At 42.8% G+C, this 14366-nt stretch overlaps 1 protein-coding gene across 3 annotated transcripts in view; it reads left to right on the top strand.

Annotated features, from left to right (window-relative positions):
• The window catches only part of PIGK (phosphatidylinositol glycan anchor biosynthesis class K), a 91101-nt gene that overhangs the window by 57562 nt on the left and 19173 nt on the right, over positions 1-14366 (top strand). For 2 of the 3 annotated variants that reach the window (XM_072649891.1, XM_072649893.1), the window contains one exon: positions 1564-1648. The exons of the other annotated variant lie outside the window; for it this stretch is intronic. In XM_072649891.1, coding sequence (XP_072505992.1) covers positions 1564-1648 — 85 coding nt within the window. The remainder of the gene's footprint in view (positions 1-1563; positions 1649-14366) is intronic. 3 annotated transcript variants of the gene reach the window in all.

The raw sequence follows: 14366 nt of genomic DNA, 5'->3' as shown, positions 1-14366 counted from the left end.
AGGATCCTGTCTAAAGCCCTTTACACCTGAGAATGAAGGCAGGGTCTGATGGGGGAGGAAAAGGCGAAATTGAGGGCCCTGCTCAGAGCATCCGTGACGGGGACAGGGCAAGTGGAAGAAAGGGGATCATGGCATCTCAGATTTAGAGGCCAGCCAGTCCAGCTTTCTTCATTCATAGAGGAGCAGAATGAGGGCAAGAGAAAAGTGAGTTATCTGCCCGAGGTCACACAGCCAGTATCTGAACCCAGGCCTCTGAGTCCACATTCTGTGTTTCTCTAGCTCCCATTTTTGCTTCTGCTTGGTCTTCCTGGCTCTAGTCCTCGATACTGGATATCATTGAGGGTTGGTAAAATGTATTATAGTAAAGTCATGGTGACATGACAGTGGGACTGAAACCAGGAGAGGTGGAAAAATAAAACAAGAATATTGATCCCAAAGGGAACACCATTTTGCAGACTTGGCAGTGACACCCACTACTCTCTGACGTCATTTAATTAGGTCTTTGGTGAAAGAGGAGCAGGGAGAGAATGGCTCATGAATAAAACTCATTGAAAAAGGAAACAAAACAGTATGTTAGAGTGTTTTCCCTCCATTGAGGACCTTTCTTAATATTCAGTATGGCTAAGTACTATAGTACAATAGGGTCAGAATGATCTTTATTTTGGGAAAATTGACTGCTTATAACTAAGGCCCCCTGCTTTGTTTGCTATTTTATGTCAGGACCTTATATTTCATTGGGAAAAAAAAACATCAGTAGAACAATAGAGTGTATGGCGTGGAATCACTTAGCTGGAGGTTGCATTTACTTTCACTTGTAGGTTGGCCACAGAGGAATCCCCAGATGCTGACAGTAGTAGGTCCAATATTAGATTCAGTGGGATCTGGCCTCACACTCATAATTATATAGTCAAATATGGAGATGGATCTACAATCCCCTCTCATGTGTTTGCTTCTTTCCTCCTGTAAATGTCGATTGAGACTCATCCATGCCTGCTCATCCTGTTAGACTCTTGTCCATGGTGTCCCCAGATGTCATCACAGGGATCCACTGGATGTGCTAGAGGGCTCTCTTCATTTCTCCTGTCATTTCTTGGATGAATTGGGCTTGGGAGGAAATTAGACTGAATTGCCTTTACCTCTAATGCTCCTGAAGCTCTTCCTCCTGTCTCTTTAATATCAGCGTCCTGCTGGGGTTGCACGTTGTGGTAAGACATGACATTCAGTAGTCACCAGGTGCATGGGGGTACAGACAAGCTACAACATGTAAGTAATGTGGGCCTTTGAAGAAGAACTGGGGACCATAGAGAACAAGAGGAATGTGAAGGAGGCAGCTAGGATGGTCCACTGACATAGAAGAAGTTAGATTTTTATCCTCTGCTATTAACATGCTTTCAAAGATGTTTGAATAAATGCTGAATTTTAGGGTAGTGTGGGCATTTGTGTTAAATTTGAATTTAGTAATAAATGACATTTTAAGTTATATTTAACTTTGTGTTTTCTAATATCGGCATTTAATGTGTTTGAGCATTTATGTTATTTTTGTATTTTCCATTTTTCCTCCAGTCACCTCAAATGCCAAAAGGATGAAGAGCTAACAGAGCCGCTGAATTATGCTGACCAGCTGCCTGTGGCTCAGATTATTCACCAGGTTTGCCTTATATTTTCTCTTTTTTGAAGTAAACAAGATTTTTTTAATCTTTAAAATATTACAGTGGCTTTGTCATGCTTTCTGCATAGCGGTCATCACCGAAAAGCGACGTATTTGGAGTTGTAATCTTAACAGTCCTTAGCTGCCGCCCTGCTGGGCCTGATGTGCTAATAGTTTTAAGCATTCTGTTGACTACTATGCTTACGGCCTTGGGACTTCACTGACTTGCAGACCCTCGCAGACCAACAGGACAAGTTAGAAATCCTTGTGTCAGAGTTCTTCCGAATCTCTGTGGCTTTAATCATGATTGTTGGGTCTTTCCCAAATAGTGCTGTTTAAGTTGTGTGTTTTACTGGAAGCAATGCCTGTTTCCACTTGTTAAAGGAAGCAGAGACTTTCTTTTAGAACTTCTTTTACTCACACACACACCCAGAGAACAACTTTTGGTTGAAATTTGTGCCTTTAGGAAGATGATCTGGTTGGAAATCAGGGCCAGTTTCTATGTCAGGAATTCCCTCATGTTGTTGGTGTGTTAGGTGACCCAACGCTGGCAATATCCCACTTAAAATTCCATCTTTTGGCCTGACTGGGCATGAATGAATGAGACAGTGGAGTCGCTGGCAGGCCAATGTGTCCTTAACGGCATGAGTGAGCAGCAAAAAGGGTGGGCTCTTCAGGATCGGTCACCAGAGAGGGGCTTCCAGGAGTGAGAGCTGATCCAGGAGACAGGAGCCTGGGAGGAGGCTGAGCCCATGAAGGCATGATGTATCTGAGCCTTGCATCCTACGGCGCGATCCTTTGCAGACCAACAGACCTTTGTGCATCCTGGATCCCAGCTTCCTGTTCCCATTAGGACTGTGATGATCTTAACCAGGGGTTAAAGTATTGTAAAGTTTTTTTAGATCTACCATACCCATTTAAAACTGTGTCTTTGAATAAAGGGCATGTTTGTTTCTGCTGAGTGTTTTTAAGATACATGACTAAGATAATCCAGTTCATGTGGGTAAGCTGCTATGGTATGACCACCGTGGTCTGCCTGTATTTTTACTCCTGTTACCAGTCACCCGTCATACTGTTAGGCCTGATTTTATACACATAGTCCCCCCCTCCCAGTAGCCCAGAGGTCTGTTTGGAAGGCTCAGCCACTGGACTGTTCTTTGTTTGATGATCACTGGACCCTTGGGATAGGAAAGTGGGAATCCATGAAGGAACAGAGAGAGCATCAGTGCAGGGATCCCCATTACATGCAGGTCACAAGATGGTGGCTACTCCTCTGCAGGCATACATAGGTTAAGAGTCTTGTCAAGGGTCACATATGTCAGCAGCAGAATCTGAATTTGGCTTTCTGGACCCCATGGCATGAAACCTCCCACTTGGGACAGCCCATAGGTTTTCCCTCCCACAAAGCTTCAACTCCAGCTTCATTTTTTCAGGACTTAGAACTTTTTCCCTGCCTTTACTTTCCCCACCTTCCCCAGTTGACCATTCCTCCCCTTCTCATCATCTAAAGAAGAGACGTGATTGTGTTCGCAATCACCCCATCTCCCTCTGAGTGTTGGGTTTCCAGCTCTTGTGCACTTGGTTCAGAGTTTTGTAAACTGAGGCAGAATGTTCTCAAACCAGTCCTCTATGGTCCTGCTGGTGTTTCCCCCACAGACCTTGACATTTTGTTCCCAAATATGACTCCACAGTCAGAGGGAGTGATTCATGTCTTTGTTTTGGGTACTGTCCTAGGGAGACAGATGGGGGAAGACATGGACGATTTTCAATATAATTAAATTTTACAATTACTTCACAGACATTAAGTTTAAAATCAAACCACACAGCTCTTCCTTAATAGCTTCAATTTAGAATTAAGATATGGATTTTATGACTGAAAGATGACACTTTTTTATGGAAAATTTACACTGTTCTTAGTTTCTTTGCTAAAGAATGGCCAACAGATGGGTTAGACTGCATTTGTTTATCTATTTATAGGTTCATTTCACTTGAATCTGTTAAAATAAAAAGGTGATTACCATTGTGTAGCCGTTATTGATTTTCATAAAGTAAAATCAGATAGGGATTTAAAAAATGTTAGTCTGTTATAAAAGCCTTAGGAAAGGGACTGACTGTGCCTACCTTCTAATAATTGTACGCTACTGTGTACTTTCCTAGAATCAAGGTATGGGTTGTTGGAGAAGAACATGCCCAGTGTGGCTGTTGGTGTCTACATCTCTCAGAGCCCTTTGAAGTAACCTTGGTACCAGGGCTTCTCCTGGTATTTCTGACCTTTTCTGTGTGTCATTGGCCGGACTTGAAGCATTTTTATGTGGACTGTTAGGGCAGTCTCAGATATCTTGACAGAGGCCCTAGAGGATGCCCAGCATGGTGGAGACCCTTCTAGTCTGGATGGACCTTCGGTAAAGCATCCTTCACAGTGGGTTAAGCATAGGTCTCTTTGGATGTGAGGGTCTCTGTGGCTACATTCTTCAGAGAATCTCATGTGGTCCTAACACATTTATACTCAAGAGGATGGCCTCCTTGTTGCCCCAAAAATCTGCATGACTTTTTTTTTTTGTTATCAAACAAATGTTCAAATATTCAGACAAGTGGGATCTTGACTCTGTACCTTTTGGTTCTGTCATAAGGATGTAGGCACTGTAGGGGAATTATCTCTACAGACCTTGCTCTCCCTTTTCAGCTCTTTGAGGGGGCCCTCACTTCTCACAGAGAGTCACTACCTGGCTATCTAGATGGTGGCATGGAGACATGATGGGAAGGGAATTCATTGGCAGGGGGTACCTGGGTCTTAACAGGGTCATATGAGGAGACCCAGGGCACAGGGGAGGAGGAGAGAGGAGCACTGGAGTGGGGTGGGTTCCAGTTTGACCGCAGCTCTGCCAACAATGAATTGGTGTCCAACATTTGTCGCTTTCCCCTTTCATCATTTCTGCCAATCTGATAGGTTTTAAATGACCTCTTAGGGTTGTTCTCATCTGCATTCCTCTAGTCAGTCATGATTTAGGACATGTTTTATGTGACCATAAATTGGTCAGATTTCTTCATTGGCCAACTGCTCGTTCATATCCTTGACCATTTATCGATTGGAGAATGACTTGTATTCATATGGATTTGACGGAGTTCCTTCTGTATTTGTGATTTGAGATGTTTCTCTGAGAAACTGTCTATAAAAAATTTCCCCCAATTTTCTGCTTTCCTTCTGATTTTTAAATTTAATGTTATCAAAATTACCCACCTCACAGTGCTGTCTCTTGTTTATTCACACATTCTCCTATCCATAAGTCTGATAGGTACTATGTTCCATAGTTTTTCGAATTTTCTCATAATACCTTCTTTTCTATCTGGCTCATGTATCCAGTTTGACTTTATCTTGATAAACAGTGTAAGCTCTAGGTCTATTCCCAGTTTCTAATACTGCTTTCTAATTTTCCCAACAATTTTTACTAAATAATGAATTATTATCACTAAAACCTTGTGCCAAACACAAGGTTACTATAGTCATTTGCTACCGTAGACTGTATGTCTTCCCTGTTAAACTGATCCGCCTTTCTATTTCTTAGCGAGCAGCAGGCATTTTTGATCATTGCTGCCTCATAACATGGTTTAAAACCTGGTACCGCTAAACGTCTTTCTGTTGCATTGTTTTAATTAGCTCCTTTGATATTCTTGACCTTTTGTTCTTCTAAATGAATTTTTTCTAACTTAGTCAAATGATATTTTTGGTCATTTAATTGGGATGGCATTGAGTAAATTGAGATTAATTTAGTAAAATTGTCACTTTTATTTTATTGGTCCTACCTACCCATGAACAATTGACATTTTTCTAGTTATTTAAATGTGATTTTATTTGTATAAAAGTTTTTTATAATTTTGTTCATATAGTTCCTGGGTTTGTTTTGGTAGGTGTACTCCCAAGTATTTTATACTGCCTAGAGTCATTTTAAGTGGTGTATCTCTTACTGTCTCTTCTTGCAGGGTTTTGTTGACATCTGTCTGTCTATTTGTCTATCTGTCTACCTATCTATCTGTCTGTCTACCTATCTATCTATCTATCTATCTATCCATCTATCTATCTGCATTTTATATATGTATATATAGGGTTTTACATTATGTTTAAATATGAACGTTTTTGTAGTTATTAAACTGAGCTGCTTTTGTCCTGAAGTTTCCTAAAATTTCTCAAAGAGAGCCATTCATGATATTGAAAGAGAGACATGCATCTCCATGAACAGAATACACAAATACCTACTTGGAGGAGCTGCCACACATGAGAAGGCTCCCCCTCTCAATCCAGCTCACAGCCTGGTGGGTCCCTATCCAGACATAGATCCTCGGGAACTGGATCTTCCTGGTGTCCTTGCACTCTCACTCTAGGTGTTTAGGGTTCTGTGTCCCCTGTTGTAACCTTTGGGCTGACTGTCTAGTATCTCTAGCTCTTGCTGCATGACCAGTCGGGCCACTTTACTGTCCAGTCTTATGTGTCCTTTGTGATGTGTTTTATGACAGGTCTGTCACCCAGTCATTCTTGGGAATATGCTAAAACATAGCAGATAGCAGCACCTACCTGCACCTCCCCCTTTCTCTTTGGATCACTGGTCAGCGGGATGTTCCCTGAGAAGCTGAATTTTTGTGTCAGGGTGCAGTGTGGGATCCCTGAATGCAGCATGCCACTTTGCAAATGCAGTCTATCCTGTACTCTTCCTCCTTTCAAGTTTGGAGCCCCACTGTTATCTTTAGTGACAGTCTAAAAGACGTTTGCTGGAGGCCTTGCTGAATGTGCTACCTGGATACCTACATGTCACGGTCTGAATAACTAGGCTTGCTTCATCCGCTTAGTATTCTTTAAGTGCCATCACATCTAAATGAGGATGCCATTTAGGGCCATGCCATAAGTATCACGCCATTTAGAAACCAGAGCATCTGGAGAATTGTGGCCTCTTTGTTTGGACTTTGCAGGAGATGGACTCCCTCTCCATCCCACATGTTGCAGGCATTTTGTAGGAGGGCTGTAGAGTGGTGCGGGTAGGCCCTGAATGGCTGAGCTGAAGACACCACGAACTCCCCCTGTGATCCAGGTCAGGTCAGCACGAGGGCCTTGTGATGAAGCTCAGTGGGATGGTGTCACAAAATGCCCCATGATGGGTATGGGAGTTACTGCAGCTGCTGGGACTGTTGTCCTTGTTCCTGACCAGACACTCGTTGAACTGGGCTGTTTATGTGTCAGTGCTTTTCATGATGGTGCCAGATGTCTGGTGGGAGCAGAGCTGCTGAGGCTGCTGCCTTGCTGGATCGATTCTTTTCCTCTGTCTGCTCTTCTCAGCCTCAGCTCCCTGAGTTCCATCTCTGCTTCCTCATGTAGCCCACTGGTGATCAAGGGGAGCAGATAATGTCAATTTTTAAACAGGCCCAGTGTGGCCTTTGGCCCTCCAGAGGGCTTGTCTACTTTCATCTGTACTTGCTTTGTGAGTGAGTGGATTAGGCTTTCCCCACAGACTTTCCCAGACCCATCCTCTTCCCCAGAGCTCCTTGCTGTTTTTTTGAGGGACACCTCACCAAAGGGTGGTAGGCTGATGGGCTAGTCACCAGTGTGGCCAAGGTATGGCCCTGGCTGCTTCCCATTTCCCTAGAGGAGTTAGTTATTGTATCTGCAGCTGTCTCCAAGAAGGGAAACCACTGGGAGAGGCAAAGGACCATCACAAAGGAAGGACAGAATCCAATCACTCATGGCCCTGTGCAGCCTGCACTCCTGTTATATCACTCCAGTTTCTCGAGGGAAACTCATTGGAGGGGAAACGGATACCTCTCTTTAATAAGCCAGCTCCCCCAACCCCAAACACAGGGATCCACTGGGTGTGGGGAATTGTGGACCCAGAGTACTGTGGGCTCTTGCTTCTGCAGATGCAGGAGGCGCTGAATTGAACCATCTCCCTCTTGATCCTTTGGAGTTGGTACAGGATAGAGTACATTCTGATTAGTTCATGCTTGATAGGGAAAGAGGGAAGGTCTTTGAGAGTCTGTTTGAAGTGTCTACATCTTTTGTCTCAGCATTTTAGGCTTCCCAACTGTCTCATCAGCTGTGTCTTGTTGGCCACTAATTTATTGTTGTTAACAGTGACTCCCTGGGCTCCTTCCATCCTGCCTTTCAAGCACACAGAATTTCTTGTTCTTTCCTTTAAAAGACAGTTTGTTTTACACTGGTCATGCTCAACTATATTTGTCATTTCTTAACCCAGGAATTATTCCGTTTAGCTCTATGCACACAAAGAGAAAGTTACCTGCATTTTCCCCCCACTATTTGCTGACTCTCAAAGGCCTCTGGGTAGCTTCCTTTGTATACTTTTAGGGATAAGTAAAGACATTTCCAGTGCAAGCTATGCCAGTAGATAATCTCAAGAATGGTGTACATCAGGAGTTCTGAACCTGAGATCTGTGATTTTGTTTTAAAACATTTTGATAACAGTATTTCAAGGGAAGGGGAATATGCGTTTATTAAGTACCCTACTACATGCCCAAGTACTTTCCAATCATGATCTCATTCGATCCTTATAACAGTCCAGAATGTAGGTGCTGTGCTTATCCCTATTTTACAGTCAAGGAAATTGAGGCAAGCAGAAATCAAGTGACTTGCCCAGGGTCACTCAGCTTATAAGTTCTTGAGGCCACGTTTGAATTTAGGTCTTGCTTACTCCAAGCTCAGTGCTTGACCAACTGTGTCTTTTAATATAATTTGGGTCCTTTGTAATCCTATGTATTATATCTATTTAAAAATATTCTGTGAAAGGGTCTGTGGATGTTCCTAGACTGCCACAGGGTCCAGGCCACAAAAATGTGAAGGGTGTCTAGACTCTACACTTCTGGGCTGCCCTGGAAGAGTCTTCAGAGGCAGAAATGCAGACTCACTGGCCTCTGTGCCCGGGGCCCTCCCCTCTCTGGATGCACTCCCACGTGGTGGCCCTGTCTTCTCTTTGTGCACATTCAGATGTTCATCCTTCACTTCCCTCCTGGGCTCTGTTTCTGCTGCATCACTTACCTTCTGGGCACTCCCAGTTCTGTGTCCTGAAGCCATTTCCTCTCTTCTCCCCACACATCCTTCATGGGGCCAGGGCACCATTAGCCTCCCCTGCCCACTCAGTCTCCTTGTAATCACTCCCATCATAGACTCAGGGATTTCTTGCCTCCACAGCTTCTGTCCTCTTCTTTCCACTGGCAGCCACCACCCTAGTGTAGACCCAAGTCTGTCCTAGCAGCCCTTCATTCTTCTGGCTGCAAACCTCTCACTGCAGTCCATCCTCCCCAATACCACCAGAACTATTGTCCTCAAGTGCAGGCCATTTGTGTCACCGGCAAATGGGTGCTGAAGTCTCCAGGGAATTTGCGCACCTCTCCAGGCTGGTTACCCAGGGCTGCCTTCTAGCTCCTCCACAGTCTGGCCAGACAGGCCATCCCTGAGCCCTGGAATGCCTCCTTTCCTCATCGCCACTTCTCAGAGTCCACAGTTCCTTCCAGACTCAGCTCAGGTGCCATCTTCTGCAGGAGAACTCTCTTCTCTGCAGCAGCAAGTGTCTTTCCTCCTAAAATTACCTTACATCTGTTTAGTGTGTGATTGTATATGTTGTATGCCATCTCTACTGATCGCATAGATACTTCTTGAGGACAGGGACCATTTGAGAGCCTGGCACTGGACCTGGGATCTTCTTGGATGTTTAATAAAAGTTGATTAGGCTGATTGAAATGATAGGCAAGCTTGTGAAAAATGCCCCCAAGAGAAAGGAAGATTAAAGTAACTTCCGACATTGCAAAGGCAAAGAGACAACACCAGGAATAGTCCATAACTGGGTTAAGTCTGGTTGAATTTGTCTGAGTTTTATGTTTCATGTTTTTGCTCTCTATTATTTTTTTCCTAGCTTTGGATTATCTTTCTAACAAGTTGAGTATTTGAATGTGTTCAGGTGACTGATTCAGGAACGGCTCTCCCGTTGAAAATGAATTGTTTCCTCTCTTTTAAAATAGAATCAGTTCTGGCTTTTGTGATGTTACTTGTGGCATTCTCTGCCCAGGAACTTTGGGTTCTTAGGAAATTCCTCATGCTGTAGAGGTAGGAGGGTTTTCTGGGAGTCAGTGTGGCTTTGCCTCTCATTCTTTCCCACACATTCTTCCCTCCACCCCTGTGCCCACCTTGGCACTCAGGTCACTAAGTTAAAAAAAGGGGGGGACTAATTTAATTTGAAGGATCTTATCAAGATCTTTGAAGAATTTTCCTGTTTGTTTTTTTAATCCTCCGTAGGAGATGCTGGTTTGTAAGCTGCAGACATTTTCACTGGAGTTTATTTGCAGATATTAATGATTAATATTGCACCGTGAGATACCAGGTGTGCTGTTAAACATTGTTCCTGTGTTAGGATGCACGAGTCATCCCTCCACTTAGCTGCAGCATACTTTAAAATTTTAACGTACAGTGAAGGTGTTAAGATGGATGGGATTGCACGAAGTTTTCATGTTTGCAGTTGGCTTGAAGACTGACCCCTGCTTAGCCTTCTTTGTCTCCATGCCTGCCACCGTCACTGCGGAAGGGGCAGGGGAGGCATGAAGGATTGAGGACGATTTAAAAATGTTTCTTGATGTGACCAAGTGGTCATCATGCTGATGACAGGCCTCTCCATTTGGATGTGGGTGGTGTGGTCCATCACCCAGGACCATACTCAGACTCTTCCCAGCAAGACAGAAACTGCCAGAGATTGTGCCCTGTCCAAACAGCCTTCAAGAACCCAGAGCCCTTAGAAAGGGATGAGATAGCCAGGAGACAGCTTGGCAGAAACTTGGTATAAACCATCACTCCTACCATATACCACGACAAGCCCCAAAGAGGCACGGGACTTAGGCAGGAAGGGTGAGAGGAGCAAGGGAGAAATGACATTTCAGATCTGTGTGTAGCGGAAGAGTGACAAGGGAGCAGGGGAAGGAAACACGATGATGACCGTGTTTTAGGCACTGTGCTAACTACTTTCCAGATATCTCATCTGAGAATACTGACAATTTCAGTGAAGTAGAATTGAAAAGATTTTATATAAGCAAGACCGCTGCAGCCCAAATAGAAAGTGTTTGCATCAGTTTTTCTGATAGGAGTCTCATTTCTAAGATATTTAAGGAGCTGGTTAGAATTTTAGATTTTATTGATGCTTTTTATTGGTATATCCTAGAGTAATTTTCTTACATACTCTTTTGTCCTGTCGAAGCCCCAGAACTTTGTGACCAAGAAACAGTTAAGCAAAGCAATTACATCTCAGGATGTATGTCCAGGCCCCCACCCTTCCCCCCTAGAGGGACAGAGGAGATGAATTTCCTCATTTCTTCCAGGGTCACGAGGGGCTCCTTCAGGGACGTATTTGGCTTCCCCATGTGTCTTTTCTTTTAGGTGACCTGACCCTGCTTTACTCTTCACAGGGCACCAGAATCTGTTCGTTTTTCAGAATTCCTCATATTCATTTTCTTGCAACTTAAATATTCCTTTCGATTCACATAATGTCACAGTTTGGTTGACCCTAACCCTCAGTAGCAGGCACTCACTGTAAGTGTTGCAGAGAATGTTTTGGTGTGTTTGGGACCTTTTGCCTTTGCCCTCCTTGGGTTATGTTCCCCTCCTCCCCACATTAGTCACATTTCTCGCTCAATTCCACAGTCTCTTAGCGTGCTCTTTTCCCCATGGGTCATTGACTATTTCCATCTTTTGTTGTCTTGGCTGATTGGGTTGGTGTGAGGTAGAGATGCAAGTGGCTTTAATTTACATTCCACCTATCTCTCGCTAGTGATTTGGAGCCTGTTTTCACATGGCTGTGGATAGACTCTTCCTAAGCGTCAGCCACTTCTCCATTGGAGAGTAGCACTCAGACTCAGTCATGTCAGTTAATCCTAGAAGAGCTTGACTGTCAGACTCTGGGCAGCGACATTTGATGCAAAGTTGGGTCTCTCTTCTTGGCCTAGCTATCTTGGTTTTGGTTGTGTCGGAGTTTTTTAAGTGTCTTGTTTAATTTTTCCTTTTTAACATATTTTTATTTCATTAAATATTTCCCAATTACATGTGAAATTTTTTAACATTTTAAAAAAATTTGAGTTTTAAATTCTTTTATCCTCGCTCTCCCTCCTCCCTTCTGGAGAAGGCAAGCAATATGATAGTCATTATACATGTGAAGTCATACAAAACATATTTCCACATTAACCATGTTGCAAAAGAAGACATACAAAAAACACCAAGAAAAAAAGTTTAAAAAAGTATGATTCAATCTACATTCAGTTCATCTGTTCTCTCTCTGGAGGTGGGTCTCATTGTTCATCACTGGTCCTTTGGGATTGTCTTGATCAGAGTGGCTGAACCTTTCACAGTTGATCATTCTTACAACACTGCTGTTCTGTACAATGTTCTCTCTATACAGTGTTCTCCAGGTTCTCTTCACTTCACTTTGCGTCAGTTCTTATACATCTTTTCAGTTTTCTCTGGAACCATCTTGCCCATCATTCTGTATAGCACGATAATATACAGCTTGTCCAGCCATTCCCAAATGGATGGGCATCCCCTTAGTTTCCAATTCTCTGTTACCACAAAAAGTTGTTATAAATATTTTTGTACGTATGAGTCCTTTTCCACTTTCTTTGTGCAGACCTAGTAGTGGTATTGCTGGGTCAAAAGGCATGTACAGTTTGATAGCCCCTTGGGCATAGTCCCAAATTATTCTCCAGAAAAGTTAGAAGAGTTCACAACCCCACCAATAGTACATGAGTGTCTCAGTTTTTCTGCATCCCCTCCAACATGTCATTTTCCTTTTCTGTCATGTTAGCTAGTCCGTTAGGTGTAAGGTGGTAGTTCAGCATTGTTTTAATGTGCGTTTTTCTGATCAGTAGTAATTTAGAGCATTTTTTTCATGTGACTATTGATAACTTTGATTTCTTCTTTTGAAAACTGCCTGTTCACATCCTCTGACCATTTAACAATGAGAGAATGGCTGATGGTTTTTATAAATTTGGCTCAGTCCCCTCTATATTTGAGAAATGGGGCCTTTGTCAGAGAAACTTGATGTAAAATTTTTCTTCCCGTTTCCTGTTTCCCCTGTAATTTTGACTATTTTAGTTTTGTTTGTGCAAAAGCTTTTTAATTTCATGTTATCAAGATTATCCATTTTATATCCTGTAATGCTCTCTATCTGTTTATCTGGTAATGAACTCTTCTCCATAGATCCAAGAGGTAAAAGAATATTCCGTGCTCCCCTAATTTAGTTATGATAACACCCTTTATGACTAAATCATTTATCCATTTTGCCTTATCTGAGTATGTGGTGTGAGATGTTGGTCTGTGCCTCCTTCCAATCTGTTAAATGTGTAGTTCTTGTCCCAGAGTTGGAGACTCCTAGATTACTGTGATCACTTACTACTATCCTGTGGACCCAGTCTATTCCCCTGATGCATCGCTATTTCATGGCCAACACCAGACTGTTCTGAGGACTGCTGGTCACCCTGCTTCACATTCTTTTTTCATTAATTCCTCTGATATTCTTGACCTTTGGTTCTTCCAGATGAATTTTGTCATTTTTTCTTTGAAGTCATTCTTTGGTAGTTTGATTAGTCCGGCACCTAATAGGTAAATTAAGTAGAATTGTACTGACTCAGCCTACTCACTTGTTCCAAACTGTCTTTATTTGTGTGAGAAGTGATTTGTACTTTTGTTTACAGAGTTCCTGGCTTTGTCTTGGCAGGTAGATTCCCAAGGATTTTATATTGTCTGCAGTTGTTTTAATTGAAATTTCTCTTTATATCTCTTGCTTCTGCGTCTTTTTAGTATCTTCTTATCAAGATTGCCTGTTGTACCCCTTATGTTCACAGGAGACCATCTTTGGGTTAAGAATCACCCAGAGATACATACGTAAAAGGTGGTTTCTGTCATTTTCCTCTAGCTTTTCATGAGGGGACTGTTTTCATAGAGATCTCATATTCATGCAGGACTTATTTGGGCATATGATGCAGGGCACTGGTCTGAACCCTTTGGATCTCAACTTCCTGTCAAGTAGGAAACCCTTCCCTGTGTTGTTGGGTGGAGGGTCAATGGGGTCATCGAATATTGGGCAGCTCACTTCGATTGTTCCTGATTCTTCCTGACCTCATCAAGTACCATTGATCTACTTTCCTGTTTTTTTGTTTTTAGACAGGTAGCAAGTAGTTGTGATAATAATAGCTGTAAATAAGGGCTGCCCTCCTTCTTCCAATCCTTCTGTAAAAATACCCGTTTCCCCTAGGATTTTAAACCTGCTTCCTCTTAGAGTCTTGCTTATGTGCAAGTCTTCATAGGTACCATGTTGTAGCCATGCCTGCCAAGCATCTTTCCTCCCCTTTGGATTATTTGAAAGTTTGTTTATTCTGATGTTTGACTGATTGGCAACCAGATAGAACCACCAAAAATACTGAAGAATGTGGAGATCTTTGACAGTTCTTCCCAATTAATCAAGGGTTTCATTTTGACTGATCTTTGGTCATATCTATGATTATTTGATCCTGAATCCAGGGCCCAGAAACTTCACTGACAGGAAAATAAGTTTCACTTTGAGGCACCAAGAAATGATTTCAGTAAATAGAGACTGTTTGAACAGCCATAGTGTGTGTGAGTGATTCAGTTTACAAAGTATAATTCACACATGCCCTTAACAATGGCCAGTTTTTCGACACAAGGTTTGTT

This window comes from Notamacropus eugenii, chromosome 2, assembly GCF_028372415.1.
Source record: "Notamacropus eugenii isolate mMacEug1 chromosome 2, mMacEug1.pri_v2, whole genome shotgun sequence".
Lineage (NCBI taxonomy): Eukaryota > Metazoa > Chordata > Mammalia > Diprotodontia > Macropodidae > Notamacropus > Notamacropus eugenii.
Note: the sequence above shows the minus strand (reverse complement) of the source record. Positions and strands in the feature narration are given on the sequence as shown.